The 27,977-nt window shown below is 41.6% G+C and overlaps 1 protein-coding gene and 1 non-coding gene across 2 annotated transcripts; both read left to right on the forward strand.

Annotated features, from left to right (window-relative positions):
- The first annotated feature begins 27 nt into the window (after window positions 1-27).
- Window positions 28-27,941, forward strand: DGKE (diacylglycerol kinase epsilon). The gene is made up of 12 exons (XM_069602540.1): window positions 28-238; window positions 648-1,124; window positions 8,816-8,975; window positions 10,601-10,720; window positions 13,307-13,450; window positions 13,690-13,847; window positions 14,225-14,276; window positions 18,615-18,728; window positions 20,088-20,159; window positions 23,840-23,967; window positions 24,191-24,302; window positions 24,678-27,941. Exons 2-12 carry the CDS (start codon window positions 670-672, stop codon window positions 24,855-24,857), a joined length of 1,695 nt encoding a protein of 564 aa, XP_069458641.1. The 5' UTR covers window positions 28-238; window positions 648-669; the 3' UTR covers window positions 24,858-27,941.
- TRNAY-AUA (transfer RNA tyrosine (anticodon AUA)) lies at window positions 9,179-9,251 on the forward strand. The gene has a single exon. It is a non-coding gene; the product is annotated as a tRNA-Tyr (tRNA).
- Window positions 27,942-27,977: the final 36 nt, after the last annotated feature.

A 27,977-nucleotide genomic window follows, 5' to 3' on the forward strand; every position in this document is an offset into this window, starting at 1 on the left:
CCGGTCTAGCGCCGCCCCGTCAGGCACCGCCCCGTCGGGCCCCGCGGCCTCGCGGGCGCACCTCATATCTCCTCGCAGCCCCGGCACTCCGGCTGAGGCCCCGCCCCATAACCGGTGGCCGCGGCGGTGCCGGCCTCTCCCGCGGAGTCCGCACACCCGGCGAGACTCGCGGCGACGCGAGGGCGACAGCAAGGCCGGAGGCCTGGGCCCCGGAGCCGAGCCCCCAGCCCCGCACGAGGTAGGCCGGGCGCGCGGGCGGGGAGGGCACCCTGGTCGCTGAGGCCGCGCGGTGGGCGGGCCCGTGGGGCCCTGACCCCCGAGGCGCGCGGGTGCCGGGCCTGGGTTAACGGCTGCGGGCGAGGCCCGTGCACCGCGGCGCACCAAGGCCGGGCGCCGCGCCGGCTTCCTCGTGGGGAGCGGCCTCCACAGTGGGGTCGCTCCCCTCCCCACGGCCTGGCGAGGACTGGGCGCGGGAGGGGAGCGTGACGGCCCCGGGCGCCGACCCTTCGGCTAGGCATGTCGGTGACCCTGAGGCTCCGGGGTCCGGCCGTGGGGAAGGCGGGGCGCGCGCGGCCACCTGGACAGACAGGGAGGGAGGCTGCAGGGGGACGGCGAGATCGTGGGGGACCCGCCCGCTTCTCTCCTAGTCAGACGCCGTCCTTGGAAAAGATGGAAGGCCAGGAGCGGCCGGCGCCCCCCGCCAGCCTATTTGCGGACGGGCACCTGGTCCTGTGGACGCTGTGTTCGGTGCTGCTGCCCGTGTTCATCACCTTCTGGTGCAGCGTCCAGCGGTCGCGCCGGCAGCTGCACCGCAGGGACATCTTCCGCAAGAGCAAGCACGGCTGGCGCGACACGGACCTGTTCAGCCAGCCCACCTACTGCTGTGTGTGCGCGCAGCACATCCTGCAGGGCGCCTTCTGCGACTGCTGTGGGCTGCGCGTGGACGAGGGCTGCCTCAAGAAGGCCGACAAGCGCTTCCCCTGCAAGGAGATCATGCTCAAGAGTGACAGCAAGGCCGTGGACGCCATGCCCCACCACTGGATCCGGGGAAACGTCCCCCTGTGCAGTTACTGTGTGGTTTGCAAGCAGCAGTGCGGCAACCAGCCCAAGCTCTGCGATTACAGGTACGGCTTCGGTGGGTCCTGATTGCCCCACAGTGCTTGGAGGGAGTCAGGCTTTTCAAAGTGGGTGTCAGCAGCCTGCTTTGATCGCCACAAAAGACCTCACCTGCCCACTTAGAGGAAACAAGTTAATATATAGCCCTGGAATGGTAGAACGAGGCAGCTTTGCAGTAGTTATTTGTCGAGTGCTTCTGGCCCACACTCCTTAGCCAGCCTGCCCTTTTTGGGTAATAAAACTTGGCTCTTAACTTTCATCCAGAGGTCTCTAAGTGCTGCAGACTTTACGGCCAATGTAGGTTATATTTTAACTTTTGCTAATTATTGATTAGCTCCATTTTGCATAAAGAAAAATGAAGTATGGACCAGTTAATTTTTCCCTAAAATTGCAAAACTGATTCATCCTGGGTTTTGTATTATGAATGTACAATGAAAACTAGTGTCCTTCCAGGGCAGCACTTCAGGTATCTCTTTTTAATATAGGTTTGGTGCTATAGTGCACACTCCAAAAGAACACTTAAAGGAATACTCCTTTTGCCAGATGGTCTTTCAGGACCTTTGGCATCTTAGCCAAGCGACTTTGATTAAGCCAAGAATATTTTAATAGCTTTTAAATACACATTTGTGTACTTAAATATTGTCTGAAAATAGGTGAAGCTGTTCTTTGCTTGTGTTACACATTGGTAATAAAAGGGGATGCTCCTCTGCAGATTATCTGTGCTAATTCATTTTACATGAGAGAATTTGATAGAGAATTTTACTCAGTGGTAAAATAGAATTGGCCTTCAGAATTTCTAACCTCCAGTACAGTCTTGTCTCTGCCTTAAGTCTGGACATCTTCACTGTGTTGGATTTTGTTTCTGACAAGTTGAAAAGTCCCTCGCCATGTTTAAGAACAGAAATAGAAAACTGGCATGAGATAGCAGGTTACTTTTTTTGTTTGTATTTTGTTTTTAAAAGTACTCTTTTTAAATTAGCATGAGCACTGTTATATCAACAATTATTTCTAACATCTTACACATCAGATTAAGACTTTTAAAATATACTTTCAACAACTACAGTTTTATAACCATTTTTACTTGATATCTTTCAAATTTAGGTGTCCTTTTGGCCTCAGTGAGAGCTCAGGTACCAGTATCTTTTTAAAAATTTTTCGTAATTCTCTTGCTAGTTAAACTTTTAGAGAATTGGGATTGGTTTAAATGAAGGCATGAATTAAGTATTATTTCCTTCCCTTCTTTTTGTCTGTGCAGAATTAGATTAAAATGATTTCTGTAAATATCTTAACTGCATTTCAGTTACTCCTTAGCAAATAATCACAGTGCTCTGATTCTCCAATTAAGTGACCTTTCTAGAAATACATATCTGATGGGGTCTGTGTTTAAAGCCCTTCCCTAACCCCCGTCACTTGCAGTGATGGTCTTTCAGTATAAACTCCAGATGCTTAACATGGTAGATAAGGTCCTTGTGCTCTCTGGACCATCCCTGCCCTTGTAGTCGTATCTACCACTGTCTGCATTAAGCTTGACGCACCAGCAACATCAGGCTGGTTGTGGTTTCCTTTAAATACCGACTTTTCACATTACCCTTCTTTTCCTCAAGGCTGAAGTATCCTCTCCCTGGCTACCTTCTTGGCATCCTTAATGACTATCTTGTGCCCTTTCCTCCAGGAATCCTTCCCTAATCTACTCATCCCTGCCCCTAATTTTTCCTTCTTGATGATGACATAATATCCTGTGTCAGTGGTTCTTGAAATAAGGTCCCCAGACTAGCAGCATCAGTATCACTCAGAAACTTGGTAGAAATGCAGATTCTAACACAGATTTAGATTAGCACACAGAATAAAAACCAGATATTTGCATCTAACACAAAATGAAATAAAAATATTTGCATTATTTGAGACATACTTAAACCAAAAAATTATTTGTTACCTACAATCCAGATTTAACTGAGCATCTTCTATTTTTCCTGGCAACGTTAGCCTCACCCCAGACCCAGTGGATCAGAAACTTAGGCTGGGAACCAATAATCTTTGCTTTAACAGGCCCTGCACGTGATTCTAAAGCTTAAGAATTACTGCTATATTTATGTACTTCTTAAACATGAGCCTCTGTCCTTAAAGACCTCCTTTTCCTCCTTAGCTTGTTCTCCGGGTTACTGAGCAGTCTCTCCCTAGCATGCTAGAACCCTTAACCCGTGGTAAAAATGGTTTCTTTACAATTTAGGAAATGTTTATTATTCCCAGAAGAAAGGGGCAGTGACCTGAAATATTAATAGTATGTATTCTGCAGTGCTCTGATTTATTTTAGCTGATCATTTTATGTAGGATTACAGTCTGCTGTGACCTTCTGCAGGAATGAGATATTTCAGATAAAGAAACTAAATATTTATAACCTTTAAACACAGACCAGACTGTCCTTCTTTGGATTTTATCCAGCCCTGGGGAGGGCTCCTTCTGTGACTGCCTCACATTCTTAGGAAGTCCAAGATTTCAAGTGAACCATGAAGACTATTCCATTAGATAGAATTTCAAAGGGCCATGTGATACCTGATTTTAAAACCTGCAACCCAGTTAAAAACTACAGAATAAGTGACAAAGGACTTTTAATTTGGCCCCATTGTCATTATTTAGGTTTCCCGTGCTAAGCGTCGGTTTTGTGCCAGGCGCCGTGTTGGGCCCTGTTTTCTCTGTAGCCGTCTCTCTTTTTTGTGTTTGCTGCTCCCACCTCGCCCATGGCAGAGCATGTTTGCACCTAGTATCCTCTCTTCTCTTGCCTCACGCTGCTTTTCTTTCTTCGCACCTCTCGTCTGACTAAAATAGGAAGTTGGGTTCTCTTTTTTAAGTATTCATTACGTTATTGAATAAAACTGTGTTCTGTCTCTTGTTAGGAAAACTTTTTGGTTTATATTATATTTCTATTTATAAAACACTTCTATTTATATCCTTTTCACTACACCCCACCCCCACATACATACCCACTGTGATTAATAATACAAAACTTCTGACTGTTAGAAAGCGATATTGGCAACTTTAGGCTTTGATCTTAACTTTTTGATTTTACATTCTATTGGTATGTGTTTATTCATTTCATTAATTATGTGAAACAATGAAAGAGAACAAGTTATCTTCTGGAGCAGAGGTGGGCCAACTTTTTCTATAAAGAGCCAAAGCTAAGCATTTCAGGCTTTGCAGAGCATATGGTCTGTCATAATTAACTCACTCTACCATCCATCATAGTGCAAAACCAGCAAGAGACATAAATGAATCTATATTCCAATAAAACATATTCCAAAATTAGGAGGCAGGTATGTTTGTAGTTTGTAGTTTGAACCCCATTCTAACATGAATTTCTTAGGTGACCATCTCAGTTTCACATATAATTCTGTTGCCTCTTCCAGCATACTGAGAACTGGTACCTTTTGGTAAAGTTACTAAGGGGCAACTTTAGAGAAACTAATAAGCAGTGTTGCCAGCAAGTGGTTTTTTTTGCCTTGTGAACTTTTTTTTAATAAGGCAGTCATACTCCTGCACAAAAATACTCATAGGGTCATGTTCTATGTGTTCATAAGATGATGAACATGATTATGATTCATGATGATATTTACTTGTCAAAACTCAAGAAATGTACGTATTTATAGATTTCATCATATATAAAATCAAAAGAAAAAATCTAAACAGTGATATGCCTGCTTGCTGAGGTATTTAGGAGATATTCTAATGTCTGCAATTTACTTTTGTGCACCAAAAAAAAAAAAGCCTTCCCAGGTAGCTCAGATGGTAAAGAAACCACCTGCAGTGCAGGAGACCCCGCGTTTGATCCCTGTGTTAGAAAAATCCCCTGGAGAAGGGAATGGCAACCCACTCCAGTATTCTTGCCTGGAGAATCCCATGGGTAGAGGAGCCTCACGGGCTACAGTCCATGGGTTCTCAGAGAGTCAGGCATGACTGAGGGGCTAAGCACGCATGAAATGGATAGACAGAAATGAAGCAAAGTAATTACAGTAAGTTACTAATGCTGGAATATGGGTGGTGGGCTTACCTGTGTTGCTGTTAAAAAATTTTTTTCTAATGCAAAACATTTGAAAAAGCAAGGAGACTACCCTTGTATTTTTGGAAATAGTTGCGGAAGTATTGAAAGGTGAAATTTCATTAATGTCCACAATTTTCTTTCCAAATGATTCATCAAAATATGAGTTTATTTTGAAAGAAAGAAAATATGAGAGAAAAATGTTAATTAAGGATCAGAGCTAAGGGTTGGTTTAAAAGTATTCATTTTGCTATTCTTTTGACATCTGTGTAAGGGTTTAAAATTTTTCAAAATAGGGAAAGAATAAAGATTATAAACAATCACTCAAAAAGATGATTGCTAAAACTAAAATACTAAAATGTTGCTATTAATGTCTTATTTTCCTATCAGATTTGAAATCTAGGTAAAGTAAAACACCGGTTAAAAAATATGTAAAGAGACCAGGTCCCAATTTTGATTATGGTATTTCTCAGGAAAAACAAGAGTGCTGCCTAAGGAATGAGTATGTTGGCTTTACTTTCACAGAGCAAAGGCTGATAATAGCCATCATCTTGGTTAAAACAGTCTTTTCTGAAATTTATGAGAATTTAGTGAATGATAAAGGTGTCACAAATCAATGGGATAGAAAAGATGACTTTATCAGTCATGCTTGGACAAGTGCTCTTTGAGAGGAAAACAGTTAACTCTTCATATCACGCTCTATACCAAAATAAACTCCAGATGGATTGAAGCAGGAATTGTTAGTTCATAGATAAGGTTCCAGGAAGCCTAACACTTTCATGAGATTCTCAGTGGAATCTGTAGCCCCAGAAGGTTAAGAAGCACAGGATTAAAGCTGAATTGTGAGGGGGAAAATAGCTATAGGCGAATGTTTATCTAATTTGGAAAGGTAAAGGTCTTCAAAGCTTGAAAACATTTAAATAAACCACAAAGGGAATATAAATCTGTCTAGCAAAAAATAAACTTAAGTAGATTAAAATAGTAAATTTAAGAGAAAACTGAAATATTTGCGGGAAATATGACAGAAAAGAAGTTGATATCCTACATCACTAACAGTTATTAAAACCTAGTAAAAGATAGGCTATGAATCAGTTCACAAAACAAGGTAGAAAAATTATTCAGCTTCATCTAGTGATCAAAGATCTCAAAATTAAAACAACGAAGTACTTTTCCACTCATCAAATTATCAAGGAAAAGTGTTGAGCGAGTATTAAATATGATGGACACCTTTGTGTGCTGGTTGATACCATTCTGGACAGACATCTCAAGAAACTTAGGAAAATGCATGCCTTTTGATTCAGTAATTTGACTTCTAAAGATTCCAGGGAAATAATCTCATTTATGTTTAAGGTTGTGCATCATGTTGTTTATACTTAGACAAACTATCTAAATTTTTTAAAAGGGGGAGGATTAAATGAATTATGTTATGTCCATGTGATGTGATATTATACATCTTTACAAGCTATGTTTTTAAAAAAAATACTTAATGGCATAGGACAGAACTCATGATACAATTTCCGAGGAAAAGTACCTCCAGACATATATACATTGTTACCCCTAACATTAAAAATAAATATATGAGGACTATAAAACTGAGATTAAATATATCAAAAAGAGTAACTAGCTCTAGATGACTTTTATGTCTTTCTATATTTTCTAAATTCTCAAGCATAAGAGGCCTCCCTGGTGGCCGGGAAAGAATCTGCCTGCAGTGCAGGAGACCTGGGTTTAATTGGCTGGATCGGGAAGATCTAGATTCTGGAATACCCACTTGCATGCCTTGCCTCCCATACCAGCAAATTTTACTCTGTCTTGAAAGTTGATAGCTTGGTGGGCTACAGTCCACGGGGTCGCAAAGAGTCGCACACGACTGAGCAACTTCATTTTCACTTTCACTTAAAAGAAAAAATCCTCCACTGATATGGTGAATTACTGCTTAATTTGATTTGTGCTTTGTTGCAGATTACTAGTTAAATTTGGGCTTCTGGTGGCTCAGCATATAGAATCCACCTGCAATGCAGGAGATGTGGGTTCAGTCCCTGGGGCAGGAAGATCCCCTGGAGAAGGGGAATGGCTACCAACTAGAGTATTCTTACCTGGAGAATTACATGGACAGAGGAATCTGGCAGGCTACAGACCATGGGGTCACAAAGTGTCAGACACTACTGAGCGACTAACACTTTTACTTTCAAGCCAATATCAACTAAAATACACTTTTAAAAATTTATTCAAGTAGTTTATGAATATATATTGATGTTTAGTAACTCAAACAATACAAAAGAACGTAGAGTAAAAAAATGAGTGTTCTCCTTCCTCAGTCCCACGTTTCTTCCCAGAGGAAACCGTTGTGAAATAATTCAGAGGGGTTTCCTTTCAGATTATTTTCAATAACAATACACTAGTTTAAAGTGTATAGTAGAACAGTAAGTGGAGGTAAAATACTTTGGCTATATAAGCAGTCAGTTGTAATTTCTCAAGCTTAGGTTGAAAGCAAGTGTTAACAAAGTCTGTGATGCAAGTTATTTTACATTTTCCCTCTAACAGATCATGCAGATAATTATAATTTCAGCAGTAATTAGGATTCTTGAGTTAATAGCAGTAATTACTTGACAAAACTGAACATCCAACCGGAAAAAAACAACCTTAAAATAGAAGTCCAAGAGAGTTGACCTTGGGGTGAAAGAGTTTGTATCCTCTTTTTTTTTTTTTTTAAGTTACAACCATTGTTTTCTGTTGGCCTGCTCTTATCTGTACAGTCAGATCTGCCTGATCCGTGAGCGGATTAAATACTTAGTAGATTAATAATAGAAACCTAAGACCTTTGCCAGTCTATTCTCATTTCATATATGATTTAAACAGAGAGACAAATTTGAACATAAATGTCTCTGCCTATAATTTAGATGTAAACATATAGATTTGTTTCATATTAACTGCCAATAAGAAATTGACTGTTTTGCTATCTTTGCTGAAGTGGTCACAGATGGTTATAAATCAGGAGGTTTTCAGACTGGACCTTGAGGAACTCTTCAAGTACTGGGGCCAGTGAGGTGTTTAAGCTGCAGGCCTCTAGGCCTAATGACCCTGTTCCAGCCAAAGCCCAAATACATAGTACAGAGAACCATTATTCTAGACCAGCTTTGCTTACATGGATTACATCTACTGATATTTACCACATTATAAATTAAAACTGAGAAACGGTTAAAATATTCACTTTAAAAATAATACTGGTAACAAAATATTTTGTGAAAATAGAGGAAAGTGACATCGTTTTATATTTTTGATGTGGAAGTCAGCTAGAGGCTTGTATCTCTTTCTGCATTCAGTCCATTGATTTGGCACATACCATAAAGCTTCCAGAAAATTCTACTGTATGCTTCTGATAGAAATGAAGGTGAAATAACATCTTATATTACTATTAAAATGGTTTCAACCTCAGAGACACCCTGAAATGATCTTCCCTAGACCACACTTTAAGAACTACTGTTAAACAAGTTTATTCAAAGTTTATTGCTCTATTTTGACTGTGTAGAAAGCAATTATAAATTTTTATTTGCCAGATTTTTTCATTGGTGATGAGATTACAATTTGTTTTTTTGACAAAAATGATTGGTTTACAGATTAGTATGATTATGGTTTCCAATTACTATCTGTTTTTTTTCCTTCCCTCAGGTGCATTTGGTGTCAGAAAACAGTACATGATGAGTGTATGAAAAATAGCTTAAGGAATGAAAAGTGTGATTTTGGAGAATTCAAAAACCTCATCATTCCACCAAGTTATTTAACCTCCATTAATCATATGCGTAAAGACAAAAAAACAGATTATGAAATGGTAATCAGAGTTTATTTTTCTTTACATAATTGACTTCCACAAGGTTATTTAAGTCAGTGTGAAACTCTGAGAACTGTGTGTGTTCGAAGAATCATTATGGTAAGCCATGATACCCTACCCACTTCCTAAAGATGTGCCATGAACTTTGGCACTTGAGTTCCGTCAGGTCTAAGGAGAAATTGGGATGTGTTATATTTTGGGCTTCCCTCATAGCTCAGTTGGTAGAGAATCTGCCTATAGTGCAGGAGACCCGGGTTCGATTCCCGGGTCAGGAAGATTCCCTGGAGAAGGAAATGGCAGCCCACTCTAGTATTCTTGCCTGGAAAATCCCATGGACAGAGGAGCCTAGACAACTTAGCGGCTAAACCACCACCACCATATTGTGAAAGTGAAAGTGTTAGTCACATGGACTGTACCCCCCAGCCCGCCAGGAGCCCTCCAGGCTCCTCTGTCCGTGGGATTTTCCAGGGAAGAATACTGGAGCAGGTAGCCATAAGTCCCAGGAACCTGTATTTGTTTTAAGTTTTCAGATGACTGATGAACAGCCAGGTTTGGGACTCATTATTGTCGGTAAAAAGAAAACAGATTTTTCCTCACACGTTGCTCTGAAGAGTGTTTTCCTTTGGAACCTCATATAGGGTACCTGGAGATAAGAATTTATGTTGCACATTAGATTCTGCCACAAATAATAGTGAACATTCCCACAAGGGAAGTCCAAAATAGACATTTTAAAATTTAAAAACATTATGTTTAATGTTATTGTGATACTTTTTAAAAAAATACGCAACCCCTTATGTCTCTGAATTCAGTCTGACCTCACAGGAGACTGAGGATCACCAAGTAAAACCAGGGAGCATCTTCACTAATGCTTATACCCACGAGGGGAAGGGGAGAGGAAAGAAGTGTTCAGGTTAGAGAAACAGGAATTTAACGTGATTTAGGGCTTTGTACAAATCTGGATTCTCGAGTCTATTTCTGAATACGCCATTCAAAAAAATCAAAAAGCTTGACAATGAGAGTACAGCCGGAAAAGCGCAGTCAGGGTTTAGAGAGGGGGGATGAGTGTCCCCCTGTGAAGGGCTGAGGTGCGCTGCCTGGGAGGCAGGACTGAACAGCGCAGTCAGGGTTTAGAGAGCGGGGATGAGTGTCCCTCCTGTGAAGGGCTGAGGTGCGCTGCCTGGGAGGCAGGACTAAACAGTGGTGCTTCAGGCGATTGGACACAGCAGTCAGATGGAGGAGCAAAGGAGATTAGTCCTTACTGCAGGAATCAAAAGTAGAAAGTTACTGAAAGGCAGGTTTTTAACTCAGTTTAAGTCGAAATTTTCTAGTAATTTGAGTTAGCAGTGGAATTCCTTGTTCAGTGAGTTCCTTCTTACATGAGTACCCAAGTGTATACTGGATAACTCATCTAGAATAATGTAGAAGAGATTTATATTAATATATTAAGCAGAAATTAAATTAATTCGTCTCTTTCCATTCTTAGAATTCTTTGATTTTTATATTGTACTTACTGGGATAGTTGATATTTCTCTCAGCAGATTTACAGCACTGTTGTTAATAAGTAATGAAAAACTACTCACTGTCTTTGAGATATTAAGGTCTTTTAACGCACATTGATTTTTTAGCTCGCCTCTAAACTTGGAAAGCAATGGACTCCATTAATAATTCTGGCCAACTCTCGTAGTGGAACTAACATGGGAGAAGGATTGCTGGGAGAATTCAGGATCCTCCTAAATCCCGTCCAGGTAACCGAAGAGGAGACCTTTCTTTCTGTAGTAATCTTTTCATTTCATTTGTACATTTTCCCTAAATTGTAATGGTTGTTAATGCTTTAAGCCAGTAATCACCTGGTTATAGGGAAGAATAATAATTATGAAAATAGTATTGAGCTGTCTGAATTTGTGGAGGAAGAGGGGTTCTCATGGTGGGGATGTAAACGGTGCAGCAACTTTAGCAACCACTTGGACACTTTCTTAAAAATTCAAACCTAAATTTCCCATACCATATAGCACTTATAGGAATCTACCCAACAGAAACGAAAACATATATCCCGCAAATACTTTTATGCAGATTTCCATAGCAGCATTTTTCGTGATAGCCCGTAAGTGAAAAGCCCATCAGTCACTGGCGGGATAAAAGGAAATGTGACGTACCCACACGAATGGAATATTCAGTGATAAAAAGGAATGCTAGTGCATACATACTACAAATTAGATGGCCCTCGAAACCATGTGAGTGAGAGGAGCACAGTGCCGGGGGTCAGTACCGCATAACTCCCTTCATACGATCTGTTCAGAGAGGGCAAATCTGTAGAGCCAGAGAGTACATCAGTGATGGCCTAAGACGAGGGCTGGAAATTAGGAGTGACTGATGGACACTTACTAATGGGAAATCTTACTGGAGCAGCGAAAATGTGCTAAACTGAATGATGCACAGCTCACTAAGCTTCCTAAAATTCATTTAGTTGTTGACTTTAAATCAGTGAATTTCATTATATGTAAGTTATACCTCAATTTTAAAAGTAAGAATAAAAGGTTCATGCCATTGAGACTGAGATGACTTGCTAGCAGCTTCTACTTTGAAAAACTAAACAACCCATTGTGCAGCAATCATTCTTTCCAATTTGTAATTTTCCCTTTCAACGTTGTACAACTTAAGAAAATATAAAAACAATTTTAAAAGGAAAGAGAAAGGGAAGTTCCCTGGGAGTTCAGTGGTTAGGACTTGGCATTTTCACTGCCATGGCCTGGGGTTCAACCCCTGGTTGGGGACCTAAGATCACACAAGCCTCGCAATCACCTGCTGTACCTCTACACAAATACATCAGTTGTTTTCATTCCTCCATGTTCTTTTCCATGAATTGTGCATGTGTTTATATACTGGCATTTCTTTAGAAGTAATCTAAGTTTGCATTTACCTAAAAGTGTATTCTCCCATGTTGCAACCTGCTGCTGCTGCTGCTGCTGCCAAGTCGCTTCAGTCGTGTGTCCGACTCTGTGCGACCCCAGAGACGGCAGCCCACCAGGCTCCCCCATGGGATTCTCCAGGCAAGAACACTGGAGTGGGTTGCCATTTCCTTCTCTGATGCATGAAAGTGAAAAGTGAAAGTGAAGTCGCTCAGTCATGTCCGACTCCTAGTGACCCCGTGGACTGCAGCCCACCAGGCTCCTCCGTGGGATTTGAAAAACTAAACCACCAGGGGTTGAACCCCAGGCTGATGGCAGTGACAATGCCAAGTCCTAACCACTGAACTCCCAGGGAACTTCCCTTTCCCTTTCCTTTTAAAATTATTTTCATATTTTCTTAAGTTGTACAACGTTGAAAGGGAAAATTACAAATTGGAAAGAATGATTGCTGCACAATGGGTTGTTTAGTTTTTCAGCTAAATCCCATCCATGGGATCTGCCAGGCAAGAGTACTGGAGTGGGTTGCCATTGCCTTCTCCAGTGTTGCAGCCCAGTCCTCATAATTATATATGTGATGACTAAGAAACCGTCAGGTGGATGTATCCATATTTATACAGTCTCCTGCTGATGGCAGTCGAGTTTGTCTCTACAATTGTATGATTATAAATAATGCTGCACTGAATATCTTTATACACAGTTTTTTCATCTTTTGAAATACTTTCCTAGATCATTTATAGAATTATAGGTATTATGGATCCTTCCATCTTTATGTCATTTCACTCATATTGCAAAATTGTTTTCCAGAAATGTGTACTACTTGCACTGATAATGGATTTTTTAAAGCCCGTACAGAATAGGCAGCACTAGTTAGAGGTGAACTTAGCACAGCCTGGCTTTAGGGAACATAAAGGTGGCAGTATTGTACAGTGGATAGAAGACAGGGTTCCACTTCTGTGTCAGCACTTCATTACCAGAGGAAGCGCAGGCAAGTTCTCTAGCCTCCCTGTGTCTCCATCTCCAGGAGACTGCTGTTTGCTCGTGCTTTTCAGGGGCCACCTCAGGGCTTCCCTGGTGGCTCAGCTGGTACAGAATCCGCCTGCCACATGGGAGACCTGGGTTCCATCCCTGGGTCAGGAAGACCCCCTGGAGAAGGGAAAGGCTACCCACTCCAGTATTCTGGTCTGGAGAATTCCATGGACTGTATAGTCCATGGGATCGCAAAGAGTTGGACACGACTGAGCGACTTTCACTCACTTCACTCAGGATGAGCCACAGTGACTATAGTCTGGTATACTGCCCAGCATAAAGATAAATGCCAGCGTTGTTATTTAAGCACATCTAGGTCCTCATCTAGAGGGAAATTATCCTCACAGGTGGGTGACAGTGTGGGGTAAAATAATTTTTTCCTTTTCTTTCACATTATAGGTTTTCGATGTTACTAAAACTCCCCCCATCAAAGCCCTACAACTTTGTACTCTTCTTCCCTATGACTCAGCTCGAGTGCTTGTCTGTGGAGGGGATGGGACTGTCGGCTGGGTCCTGGATGCCCTTGACGAAATGAAGATTAAGGTATCCGTCCTTAAGGTCTCCTTGCCTCTCACAGAAGCACTTCCAAGAAAGTTACACAGTATTTGTGGTTATATTTTTTATTATGCAGGTGAATATTAGAAGACCTTGCCAACCTTGAATATTGTGATTGAGCAGTTATTATTTGTATCTTTATTGCTTTGGGCTTTAAATTTTACCAAATATTATTACCCTCCAAATAGTCTGAAGAGAAAAATCTAAAATAATCTTCTGTATTGTAGGGACAAGAGAAATACATTCCACAAGTTGCAGTCTTGCCTCTGGGAACAGGCAATGATCTGTCCAATACCTTGGGGTGGGGAACAGGTTATGCGGGAGAAATCCCAGTTGCACAAGTCTTAAGAAACGTGATGGACGCAGATGGAATTAAACTAGATCGGTAAGTTATACTTGCCCTCAAAAGTGATGGCTTGAGCTTTGGGAACACTGCTTGACTTATGAACGAGGACTGGTGTAGCTATCAAGGTAACTGTGGTTCAAATGTAAAAGACTGGGCCAGTTGCACTCACGTGTGGACACTGGCGCTTCATCTTGCTGCTGCATATTGTGTCGTTGTGCAAGTCATAAGTTAGGTGACAAGTTAGGCTGAGCACTCCTCTCGAGATTTACGTAGCCACTTAAATGTGCTCATTTCCCAAAAGCTGTTTTAATGGAAGAACCGTATCTACCAGACATCCAGAGTTGATTGGTAATAATTATAATTAACTGACAGTTAATTTGTTAGTAATTACTGATATTTTTAAACCTGTTTTTTAGGTGGAAAGTTAAAGTAACAAATAAAGGATACTACAACTTAAGAAAACCCAAGGTATGTTTTAGGGCTGCAGTTGCTAGTGGTTTCAGCAGACATGACGGGGTGCTCCCACCGTGGCACTGCAGGGGGACGCAGCAACAGGCGCTTATCTCTGGGGAGCTGGTTATGGAGCAGGCTGCAGGTGTGCCTGGTTCTCCCCTGGTAGATCAGGCGGGAAAGATTTCAGGGGAAGTGACATGGGAGTTGGTCCTTAAAATGTAAGTATAATTTAGATCAACAGAGAAAGAAACAGAAGTCTCCCCAGGCAGAGGAAGTAGACTGGCGGCCGCCAGCTTGGTCAGCAAATGGCACATAATACGGAGGCAGCACAGCGACGGCAGATCTGTATTTTTAAAAAGATGCATTGGATTTTGGTTTTCTCAGAGTATGTGCCCAGGAGCGGGATTGCTGGACCACATGGTAGTGCTATTTTTAGTTTTTAAGGAGCCTCCATACTGGTCTCCACAGCAGCTCTATCAGTTCACATTCCTGCCAACAGTGCAGGGGGGTTCCCTTTTCTCTGCACCCTCTCCAGCATTTATTGTTTGTAGATTTTATGATGATGGTCGTTCTCACCAGTGGGAGATGATACCTCACTGCAGTTTTGGTCTGCATTTCTCTAATAATTAGTGACGTTAAGCATCTTTTCATGTGCCTCTTTGCCGTCTGTATTGTCTTCCTTGCAGAAAATCATAAGTAGAAAAGATACATGCCAGTGTTCATTACAGCACTGTTCACGTGGCAGGAGCCTGACGGCCCAGCGACAGGCGCGTCGTAAAGCAGATGTGGTGAATGCGTGCAGTGGGCATCATTTCAGTTCAGCCCCTCAGTCGCGCCTGACTCTGGCCCCACGGACTGCAGTGCACCAGGCTTGCCTGTCCATCACCAGCTTCCAGAGCTCACTCAAACTCATGTCCACTGAGTCGGTGATGCCACCCAGCCATCTCATCCCCTGTCATCCCCTTCAATCTTTCCCAGCATCGGGGTCTTTTCCAGTGAGTCAGTTCTTCACATCAGGTGGCCAAAGTATAGCAGCTTCAGCTTCAGCATCAGTCCTTCCAATGAATATTCAGGACTGATTGCCTTTAGGATTGACTCATTCAATCTCCTTGCAGTCCAAGACTCTCAAGAGTGTTCTCTAACACCATAGTACAAAAGCATCAATTCTTTGGTGCTCAGCTTTCTTTATGGTCCAACTCTCACATCCATATATGACCACTGAAAAAAACATAGTTTTGACTATACTGACCTTTGTCAACCAAGTAATCTCTCTGCTTCTTAATATGCTGTCTAAGTTGGTCATCACTTTTCTTCCAAGGAGCAAGCATCTTTGAACTTCATGGCTGCAGTCACCATCTGCAGTGATTTGGGAAACCACAAAAATAAAGTCTGTCACTGTTTCCATGTTCCCCCATCTATTTGCCATGAAGTGATGGGACCAGATGCCATGATCTTAGTTTTCTGAATGTTGAGTTTTAAGCCAACTTTTTCACTCTCTTCTTTCACTTTCATCAAGAGGCTCTGTAGTTCCTCTTCGCTTTCTGCCATTAGAATGTTGTCATCTGCATATCTGAGATTATTGATGTTTCTCCCTGCAGTCTTGATTCCAGCTTGTGCTTCATCCAGTTCAGCATTTTGCATGATGTACTCTGCGTATAAGCTAAATAAACAGGGTGACAATATACATCCTTGACGTACACCCTTCCAGATTTTGAACCAGTTTGTTGTTCCATGTTCAGTTCTAACTGTTGTTTCTTGACCTGCGTAGAGATTTCTCAGGAGGCAGATAAGATGGTCTGGTATTCCCATCTTTTGAAGAATTTTCCACAGTGTGTTGTGATCCACACAGTTAAAGGCTTTAGTATAGTCAGTGAAGTAGAAATAGATGTTTTTCTGGAATTCTCTTGCTTTTTCTATAATCCAATGGATGTTGGCAATTTGATCTCTGCTTCTTCTGCCTTTTCTAAATCCAGCCTGAACATCTGGAAGTTCATGGTTCACATACTGTTGAAGCCTCACTTGGAGAATTTCAAGCATTACTTTGCTAGTGTGTGATATGAGTGCAGTTGTGTGGTAGTTTGAACATTCTTTGGGATTGGAATGAAAACAAACCTTTTCCAGTTCCGTGGCCACTGCTGAGTTTTCCAAATTTGCTGGCATATTGAGTGTAGCACTTTCACAGCATCCTCTTTTAGGATTTGAAATAGTTTATCTGGAATTCCATCACCTCCACTAGCTTTGTTCATAGTGATGCTTCCTAAGGCCCACTTGACTTCACATTCCAGGATGTCTGGCTCTAGGTGAGTGATCACACCATCATGTTTATCTGGGTCATGAAGATCTTTTTTGTATAGTTCTTCTGTGTATTCTTGGCACCTCTTCTTAATATCTTCTGCTTCTATTAGGTCCATACCTTTTCTGTCCTTTATTGTGCCCATCTTTGCATGAAATGTTCCTTTGGTATCTCTAATTTTCTTGAAGAGATCTCTAGTCTTTTTCATTCTATTTTCCTCTATTTCTTTGCATTGATCACTGAGGAAGGCTTTCTTATCTCTCCTTGCTATTCTTTGGAAATCTGCATTCAGATGGGTATATTTTTCCTTTTCTCCCTTGCCTTCCACTTCTCTTATTTTTTCAGCTATTTGCAAGGTCTCCTCAGAGGAGATAAAAATGCCATTTTACCTTTTTGCATTTCTTCTTCTTGGGATAGTTTTGATCACCGTCTCCTGTACAATGTTGCGAACCTCCATCCATAGTTCTTCAGGCACTCTTTCTATACTCAGCCATAAAAAGGAATTATATTGGGTCATTTATAGAGATGTGAATGGCCCTAGAGTCTGTCATACATAGTGAAGTAAGTCAGAGAAAAACAAATATTGTATATTAATGCATGTATGTAGAATCTAGAAAAATGGTACTGATGAACCTTGCAGATCCTGATTTGCAAGTCAGGAGCAGAGATACAGACATAGAGAATGGACTTGGGGACACAACAAGGAAAGGAAGGGGTGGGATGAATCAAGAGATTAGCATTGACATATAGACACACTGCTGCTGCTGCTGCTAAGTCACTTTAGTCATGTCCGACTCTGTGCGACCCCATAGACGGCAGCCCACCAGGCTCTGCCGTCCCTGGGATTCTCCAGGCAAGAATACTGGAGTGGGTTGCCATTTCCTTCACCAGTGCGTGAAAGTGAAGTTGCTCAGTCATGTCCGACTCTTAGCGACCCCGTGGACTGCAGCCCACCAGGCTTCTCCGTCCATGGGATTTTCCAGGCAAGAGCACTGGAGTGGGGCACCATCGCCAGCTGCTGGGAAGCTTCTGCATAACACAGGGAGCTCAGTTTGGTGCTCTGTGGTGACCTAGACGGGTGGGGTGGGGGAGTGGCCACGGGGAGAGATGTCCGAGAGCAAAGGGACATGTGTATACATATAGCTGATTCTCTTGGTTGTACAGCAGAAACTAAGGTAACATTGTAAAGCAGCTAAACTCCAATTTAAAATTAGTAATATATAAAAACAAGAAAGAAAAAAATAAAAAGAAAAAATACTGGGGATAATGTGAAAATGGGTAAGAAACCTGCACTATGACAAAACAAAGGGAATCTTAGGAGGACTACATACTTCCTCACCATAACGCAGCACCTTCCTCGCTATGACTCAGCATTTCCAGACCATGACTCAGCACTTTCCCTGTTCAGAGACGTTTTAGAAGTAGTATTGATCGAGACTTAGCAACTGATTGCTATTAGGGGAAGCGGGAAAAAAAACTTTACTACGAGATTTCTAGTTTTTGTGACAGGGTGTGTGAAAATGACATTAACCAAAATAAGAAAAATAGGGTTTCAGGTGTGAATAGGAAGAAAATGCGTTAATATTCAGGGCATGTCAACCTTTAGTCTGTGACCCACTGAACAAGAAGTCAGAAATGCAGTCTATTGCTCAGGGGGAAGACCAAGTGCAGCTCGGTTGAGGAACCCAGGCTGGATTGGGAAGTAAGATAAACTGAGCAGGCACCAAGAGCCTAATGGAGACTGGAAAATTGAGAACCTGAGAAGTACTGGAAGTAACAAGCAAATATAATGAGAACACAGGATTGGAAAACCTGGGTGTAGAGTAGAACTGTTTAGATGTAGCATATTAACCAGAAATGGAAAGTGAAATTTTGTCTTAAAGAATCAGCCTTTAAACTGAAGCTTTATCTCTGGAAACATCACTGGATAGCATAAAATAGCTTATGTAAAAAGTAAGTGACTCAGTTTTCATAAAGAACATAAAGACTAAGGTTTATACATTGATTAAGTGACACAGGCATGGATGGAAGCATAATCTGCTGCTTACCCTTTTCCACAGGAATTCACAATGAACAACTATTTTTCTGTTGGACCTGATGCTCTCATGGCCCTCAATTTTCACGCGCACCGTGAGAAGGCCCCATCTCTGTTTTCTAGCAGAATTCTTAATAAGGTGTGTTGGATAAAATAGCATTTCCTGCTTATCACCTAAGGTACAGTAAAAATCAATAGTTCAATTATACCTAGCACTCTTTCAACTCGATTGAGATAGAACTAACTTACGGAAACATTTGCCTGCTCCATTTTGTGTAAGACTGTCAAATTCGATCCTTAAATGTATTTTATTGAAGTATTCTATAACCATGACAAAATTTTTTAACTGAGAGTTGCAGTGTTTTAGGGCATCTTTTGCTTAGATGCCTACTAAATGGAATATATGATAGCGTATCTTAAATGGCAACTAGAATTGGAAGTAAATTTAGGCAAGATGAATTTCTGATGAAGTCATTAGTGGAAAAATAGATTGAATAGGCCTGAAAAGACTCTAAAAGGCAAATGAGGTAAGAAGAGGAGCAGTTTGTTTACAACAGTTTTAACGGAGATCGTCTCTGGTTTCTAGTACAATTGATTCCTTTGGTGGAACATTTGTCTTGGAATTTTTTTTAATGACTTTTGGTGATTGAGCAATAGGATGTGACAGAGAAATGCTCGTTCTGTTTTACAATTATCTGCTGTTCCTGGTTCTGTTTTACAAATATTTGAAATTTACAAATAGCTCCCTTTTATTAATATAGTTACCAACACAATAGTGTTGCTGTTTATACAGTATGGTAATTAGCATCTCAATGCTTCCATCAACGTTTCTATATTCAAAAGTGATTATCAAATGTTTGCTAGATTTGCCTGTATTACTTCCATTAAGTAATGTTAAGTACTAGGAAAAGGTGAAGTTTTCTTCATAAGGTGTAGCTTTTTGGATAAACTGGGAGAAAACACCATTTAAGCACAAACCACCTAATCCTGCTGCTGCTGCTGCTTCTAAGTCGCTTCAGTCGTGTCCGACTCTGTGTGACCCCATAGACGGCAGCCCACCAGGCTCCCCCGTTCTTGGGATTCTCCAGGCAAGAACACTGGAGTGGGTTGCCATTTCCTCTTCCAGTGCATGAAGGTGAAAAGAGAAAGGCAAGTCGCTCAGTCGTGTCTGACTCTTAGTGACCCCATGGACTGCAGCCTACCAGGCTCCTCCGTCCATGGGATTTTCCAGGCAAGAGTACTGGAGTGGGGTGCCATTGCCCTCTCTGACCTAATGCTACATTCCCCTAAGGAAATGGGCTGAACTGTAGTAATAATGGCGCCTTCTCCCATCAGTCTGCAGGTAGTAATAATGGCGCCTTCTCCCATCAGTCTGCAGTCCACTCTGTGGATACACGACTCAGTCGTCACATCAGGGAGCTTTGGTTCAGTGTCTTTTTTCAGCTTACAGGGCTGGTTAGATTGCTTTAATATCATATTTTCTGTCCCTTTCTCATAGGCTGTTTACTTATTTTATGGAACCAAAGATTGTTTAGTGCAAGAATGTAAAGATTTGAATAAAAAAGTTGAGGTAAGCTTTTAAACTTTTAGGTGGTCTCTGGACTATGAACTTTTTTTAAACAAAAATGCTGAATTTTCTATTAACATATTTCGATAACACATATGGAGTATTTATTGTGTACCAGACACTTCTAAATGCTTTATACACATTTTCCCACTAAATTTTCACCACAGCCTGTAAGGCAGATACTACTATATTCCCATCACTCATGAAGCTATTTGAAATTAAATAACTTGCCCAGGTTCACAGAGTGCCCAGGGATACAGGTAACCAGCATTTAAACCCAGGTTTATGCAACTCCAGAGTCTGTGTAACTCTTATACTGAGCAGCGTCTGTTCATGCGTGATGACCAGTGTGAAGCTCTGTGACAACAGTGCCTGAGCCATGGACTCTCAGAGGAAGATGAAGCCCAAAGTTTAATTCCTGTTATGGTTGTGATGTATCTCTGTTATGTGCCGTGCAGCATGGCCAAAAAAGAGTAAGGAAAGAGCCCAACAATAAACAGCTTAGAGAAAGAGTGGAAAATGAGCAGAGAGGGAGGAGCCTGACTGCACACTCAGCGGGGAAAGCTGCTGCAGTTAGACAGACTCTGAGCTCACAGCACAGGTGGAAGGGTGAGGCTGGCTGTGAAGAATGTCCCCTTCTGCTCTATCCTATTTCCTTTTTCCTGGACTTTGATTACTTGGGTAGAGTGAAGCGTATGACATAGCACATATTTTTGTCTAATCATCTGTTTATACAAAAATCACCTGTGATACCACCCATTAAATGCCAGGCACAGTTTTAGGTACTAGACTTACAGTGACAGATCTCTCCCTGTCACTAAGTTTGCAGTCTGGAGAGAAGAAAGACATTTAAACCACACTGTACTATGGCATAAGAAATAATATAAGGAAAATACGAAGTCTTACAGGAATTACATACACAGAAGAACTGTACAAAAAAGATCTTAAAGACCCAGATAACCACAATGGTGTGATCGCTCATCTAGAGCCAGACATCCTGGAATGTGAAGTCAAGTGGGCCTTACAATACGAACAAAATTAGTGGAGGTGATGGAATTCCAGTGGAACTTTTTCAAATCCTAAAAGATGATGCTGTGAAAGTGCTGCACTCAGTATGCCAGCAAGTTTGGAAAACTCAGCAGTGACCACAGGACTAGAAAAGGTCAGTTTTCATTCCAATCCCAAAGAAGGGCAATGCCAAAGAATGTTCAGACTACCACATAATTGTATTCATCTCACATGCTAGCAAAGTAACGCTCAACATTGTCCAAGCCAGGCTTCAACAGTTCGTGAACCGTGAACTTCCAGATGTTCAGGCTGGATTTAGAAAAGGCAGAAGAAGCAGAGATCAAATTGCCAGCATCCATTGGATCATAGAAAAAGCAAGAGAGTTCCAGGAAAACATCTACTTCTGCTTTATTGACTATGCCAAAGCCTTTAACTGTGTGGATCACAACAAGTTGTGGAAAATTCTTCAAGAGATGGGTACACCAGACCACCTTACCTGCCTCCTGAGAAATAGGTATGCAGGTCAAGAAGCAACAATTAGAACTGGACATGGAACAACAGACTGATTCCAAATCGGGAAGGGAGTACGTCAAGGCTGTATATTGTCACCCTGCTTATTTACCTTCTATGCAGAGTACATGATGCAAAATGCCAAACTGGATGAAGCACAAGCTGGAATCAAGATTGCCAGGAGAAATATCAATAACCTCAGATACGCAGATGATACCCCACTTATGCCAGAACGTGAAGAACTAAAGAGCCTCTTGATAAAAGTGAAGGAGGAGAGTGAAAAAGTTGGCTTAAAACTCAACATTCAGAAAACTAAGATTATGGCATCCTGTTCCATCACTTCATGGCAGATAGATGGAGAAACAGTGGAAACAGAGACTTTATCTTTGGGGGGGCTCTAAAATCACTGCAGATGGTGACCGCAGCCATGAAATTAAAAGACGCTTGCTTCTTGGAAGAAAAGCAATGACCAACCTAGACCGCATACTAAAAAGCAGAGACATTAACTTTGCCAACAAAGGTCCGTCTAGTCAAAGCTATGGTTTTTCCAGTAGTCATGAATGGATGTTGGACTATAAAGAAAGCTGAGCACTGAAGAATTGATGCTTTTGAACTGTGGTGTTGGAGAAGACTCTTGAAAGTCCCTTGGACAGCAAGGAGATCCAACCAGTCCATCCTAAAGGAAATCAATCCTGAATCTTTATTGGAAGGACTGATGCTGAAGCTGAAACTCCAATACTTTGGCCACTTGATGCGAAGAACTGACTCATTGGAAAAGACCCTGATGCTGGGAAAGATTGAGGGCAGGAGAAGGGGACAACAGAAGATGAGATGGTTGGATGGCATCACCGACGCATTGGACTTGCATTTGATCAAGCTCTGGGAGTTGGTGATGGACAAGGAAGCCTGGCATGGTGCAGTCCATGGGCTTGCAAAGAGTTGAACATGACAGCGACTGAACTGAACTGAACTGTACATAACCCACAGACTGGAAACTGTCTAGGGAAAGTGACTGATGAGGAAGTCTTTCTGGAAGAAGTTAACAGACTGTAATCTGCAAATTAAAACTTAGCTAAATAAAGGAGATAAACATTATTCTGGGCTAAGAACAACATGGGCAAAGGCCCAGAGGCAGGAGAGAACATAGCATATTTGAGTGTGTTCAGGCTGGAGGGTAGCCTGCAGGAGAGACAGTGGTGAGAGCTGATGCTGGAGAACCAGGCAGACGCCAAGGTCACAGAGAAACTGGACTCGTGAACACTGAGTCCAGCCATTGAAGGGACGTAATCGGGATAAGTGTCAGTCTAACCAGCCTTTGAGAGGTGAGTAAGAGGCGAGCAAAGCTAGAGAAATGGTGGCTGCTGGACGAGGGTGCGGTCAGGAAAGAAGGCGAGGGACGGAGACTTAGAAGTAGCATCGATGGTTTTTAGTGCTTAATTGGTATGGAAGGTGAAGAGACAGAGGTCAAAGATAATTTCCAGGTTTCTAGTTGGGGGGTGAGGACAGCTGGTGCTAACCTTTCCTGGGAAAGTAGATGGCAGAGAAGATGCTTAACTCAGCTTTGGGCATGAGAGTTTTAGGAGCCATAGTCAATAGGAAATGTTTTGTGGGCAGTTGGATATACAGATCTAGCCCAGTTCACTTTCCTGCACCAACAACTTTCCTGCCATCAGCACAGAGATGGCAATTAGCAAGACAGAAGTGGCTCAGATTTCAATCCAGAGTGTGTAGAGAAGAGAAGGGAGCCCAGGACATGGTACATAGCTGTGTGAAATGCCTTCGATGTGAGGCTGGGAGTGGAGCTCTCAGAAGTGGCAGAGGGACGCCCAGAGAAGTAGTCTGGTTCCCAAAAAGCAAAGGAAGAGAATATTTCAGGGAAAGAGGAAGGGGTTGGCAGTGTGAGATGCTGCTAAAACAGCAAGTTAGATAAAGCCTGAAAAAATAATGGGATGTAAGAAAAAGGATGTCTTTGATTTTTAAAAAATTCACTGTTATGATTCATTTATTGCAACAAACATTGAACAAATGAGAAAGGCTAGGTTACCTGGGTAGGAAGCAGTCTTCCTGCCAGCTCTCACATGTATGTGAAAGTGGATAGGACTCTGAGTGGCTGTGTCTGAAAGTAGTGTGCCCTAAAGTAACTTACTCCTTGTACTTCTTTAAAGCTAGAGCTGGACGGTGAGCGAGTAGAACTGCCGAATCTGGAAGGCATCATCGTTCTGAATATCGGCTACTGGGGTGGCGGCTGCAGACTGTGGGAAGGGATGGGGGATGAGACTTACCCTCTAGCCAGGTATGCACACTTGCAAGCGGTTTCTCATGTCACTGGTTTCTTTAAAGCAGTCTGTTCTTTGTAGACTTTTCACATTTTTACCCCAGATTTTCCTCTTGTATACCTCATTAATATCAATAGTTAATAAGTTGATGGTCCACCTATGCTGAAAAGTAATTGTCCTATTGTGGCTGGTTTTATTTCACCACATCGCATAATCCATGTTTCCTTTGTCCAATTTTAGGCATGATGATGGTTTATTGGAAGTCGTCGGAGTATATGGGTCTTTCCACTGTGCTCAGATTCAAGTGAAACTGGCGAATCCTTTTCGAATAGGACAAGCACATACAGTGCGAGTAGGTGAAATATTGCTAAAATGGACTAATCTGTCCCATTTCTAAGCCATTGAGGTTTAGAAGATAATATGCTATAGCCTTCCCTAAACCAACATGTGGTTTACAACCCATGCGATCAGTCATCCTCTTCCCAGGCTGAATAGGATGGGGAAAGACAGGAAATATGGCCCTCGGTCCAGTTGAAGAAGTGAAGTGTTCAGTGAAAAAGAATCCCTTAAATAATTGAAGAATAAAATACATTCAGATTAATTTTCTAAGAGTGCATTGCTAAGAAATGTCCCTAAGAAGGGTTAAGGGACTCGAGATCTTATTAAGGAAGATTTTTCTGAGCTGTCTGGGGACTAACTCTCTTCTCATTTGTACCCGTAATTCTAGCTGATCTTGAAGTGCTCAATGATGCCAATGCAGGTCGATGGGGAGCCGTGGGCCCAGGGGCCCTGCGCCGTCACCATAACCCACAAGACACACGCACTGATGCTGTATTTCTCTGGAGAGCAAACGGATGACGACGCCTCTAGTGCTTCAGATCAAGAGGATACAAAGGAGACTGAGTAGATGGAGGAGGACGTGAGGACTTGTGTAGAATCCTCGCAGACAACTAGATACCCATTCATCCAAGAAAGAACTGTCAACTGGCTTAGTCTTCATTTCATCAGTAGTAGAGTGGCTATACATCTATGTACATAACATTCCAAAAACAGCCAGACCTCCGGGTGTTCACAAACGCCTGGCCTTTTTGCGGCAAACACTTAGACCGTCCAGCACGAGCAAAGTCAGAACGCTCCACGAAGGCTCCGTGTCTGCGGGTAGGCTCGCTGATGTACCGTCCAGCACGAGCAAAGTTCCAGAATGCTCCACGAAGGCTCCGTGTCTGCGGGTAGGCTTGCTGACGTGCGCACTCCCTCCTGGTCCTTATTCTTGAGCCACACGGTGGGTTGGACACGTATACCCAGCAAGGTGTGGGTGGAAAATCATTGCCATTTTAATGTGGAATGTGATGACACTGTAAATTTAAAAATGACTTGCTGTTTTGAAAGGAGATGGTTGGTGTTACACCAGCATGGTTCATGCTGGGCAGCCTCCTATAGCACGCCTCTTAAGACTTCTTGCAGCCCAGCACCAAGTGAACACATAAATATCTATTTCCAGGAAACCCTAAAAGGAGAAATGTAAAAGGAAGGCAACACTCGGATTTTTTGTTTTAAATTTTGTTTTAAGGACACTTTCAGTCTCCTACTGTTGTTTGGTTAACTCTGTTAATGACCGAGTTGAGCTGAAATCGGCCATCTTGTTATGCTCCAGAATAGCCGAAAGGGGACCACCTAGGCGAGTTGTAAAAGTCAACATTCAGAGCACTTTGCATTGAAAGTGACAAGTTTCAGGACTTTGCTGGCATTCTAGTGGTTAAGACTCCATGCTTCCACTGCGGAGGGTATGGGGTTCAACCCCAGGTCAGGGAACTAAGCTCTTGCAGAGTGGCAGTCAAAAAAAAAGTTACGAGTTTCAAATCGGACTGTTCACCAACTTCTCTTTTGGTTAAAAGACAGTGTCAACAATTCAAAAAAAATTTACCAGTCAGGCTAATTGCTCAGAACAAGTTCGGTATTGATTGATACATGTTAAAAATCTGGTGGTCTTACAGTAACAGGAGTATATCCAAAGTACTTAACAGAATTTCCCATGGGGAAATGGATATAGAATCCTCCGCTAAAATGTTTATATCATATTTATTTTTAAATGAGAGGTATATTTTTTTAACTTATTTATTTTCTTCACCGTGGTATACCTGTGTTTAGTGTTTACAATATGTTGCTTTATTTAATAAGTTAAGTTGATCATAAATTCTGCTAGTCACAGATAGAAATGTAGCCTAAGTAATAATTAAAACCCATACTTCTTCTGATAGATATATTATCTGGATACTCTCATTCTTCAGAAATATTCCGAGGGTGCTCCTCAGCTGCTCCCCAACCTGCTCCCTCAGGTTCCACAGCAAGGCCGCCCCAGGGGGCCCCCAGCCTGGTTATTTTTAGGACAGATGGCCCATTTGTGGATTTGGTGGTCTTTTATGCCATTAATCTGTGAAGAACTAGAATGTATCTTCCACCAAACACCATTAGCTCCCCTGAAAGATCTGTGAATGCATCTGTCGTCTATTACGAGTTGCCAGAAACTTAAATTTCAGTCACCTTCAGGCCCAGGCCATGTTTTGAAGGAACAACTAAGAAATGTATACAGTAGTGGTCAGTTACATTAGAATGCTTTTATTCTGCTTAAATTAATCTCTTCCAGATCTCAATGTGAGCAGCTAAATTCTAATATTGTAAGGTTCTGTGAGAAGATCTGTTTTCACCTACTCACACGCCATTCACAGAAGTTGCCTGTGGTGGTGGTTGGCAGAGTCTGCGGATTTTCCTTCATGGGCTGATCACGTTTTCAGTATAACGAGCTTCATTCATAATTTGTGGTCAAAATTGTTACCGATACCACATTTTACAAATACACTGTTAGATTCACTTTGCTTTAGGCCGTATTTTATCTATAATTCATAGTGCTAATTATGGAGTAAGCAAAGTAAATAGTTAATAGGGGTATCAGAATTAAAATAATCAAAATAACTATTTAGTTTTTTTTTATTTTTAAACCTGTATTCTAGCTATAATATTACATTGGATTTAGAACAGTCTTATAAAACAAACTGGTCTTTCATTTTCATAATCCGCTGAAGTTTGACCTTCATGAAGTTTATTTGCAAACCTCACTCACTCATTCGGACTTAGTGTTTTTAGGAAAGCCACTTCAGGATTCAGGTCATAAACCATATTTTGGAAAAATTCTCTGACTTTTCAGGCACGTTTGCCCAGCATTTCAAACAAATGTAGAGGCATGCACCTTGTTTTCAGTAAATACAATTTATAAGACTCATGCTTGCAAGTTATATATTAGGGTAGCAATTGTTGACATTACCAGAGAGTCCACACTTTACAAAAACTGATCTGCCATAAAATTTTTCCGTTCCATTTTAAACTATTCTGATTTTAAAATAGTCACTTCTTCTAAATTCTCAGGAAGAAATATGTGAAGCAGAGCTTGTATTCATGTCTGTTTTCAGACTTCTCCTTTTATTCTAATACAGTTCCTAGCCCCCTGCAGTCTTAGTAGGTTAGACACTGAATCCCTGGCAGCCTCTTAGGGATCCCATAAGTAGATGATGAGAATTTTCAGCGCGCTTTTTTGTTTAATGGAAATCAAACTGACTTGTGTTGTACACGTTGTCTGATGGTAAGATTACGTGATCTTAAAGGGGTTTTAGGTGTTCTGCAACTGTTAGCTGTGAACCCTTATTGTAGCTAACGTTTATAAAATTTTATAGTCAAAATTATTTATTTTTTTTTAGGATGTGTTAAAAACGTGTAGTATTTGCTTTTTGAAATATGTTTGCCTACCTAGAGCTGGACAATATACTGTGACTCAGAAATTGTAAACAGTCCTTTTTGCTGTAAAAATGACTACTACCAGCATGTCAAAAGAAAAGTCGTGTGCATTTGTAATATAAAGTAAAATTGTACTTAATGTATACTATGGAATTTTAAATTTGCACTGACCAAAAAATTTAAAGATGATATTAATTTACAGATACATGTGGATCCGAATACGTAATTTGTACTTGTTCAG

This window comes from Ovis canadensis, chromosome 11, assembly GCF_042477335.2.
Source record: "Ovis canadensis isolate MfBH-ARS-UI-01 breed Bighorn chromosome 11, ARS-UI_OviCan_v2, whole genome shotgun sequence".
Lineage (NCBI taxonomy): Eukaryota > Metazoa > Chordata > Mammalia > Artiodactyla > Bovidae > Ovis > Ovis canadensis.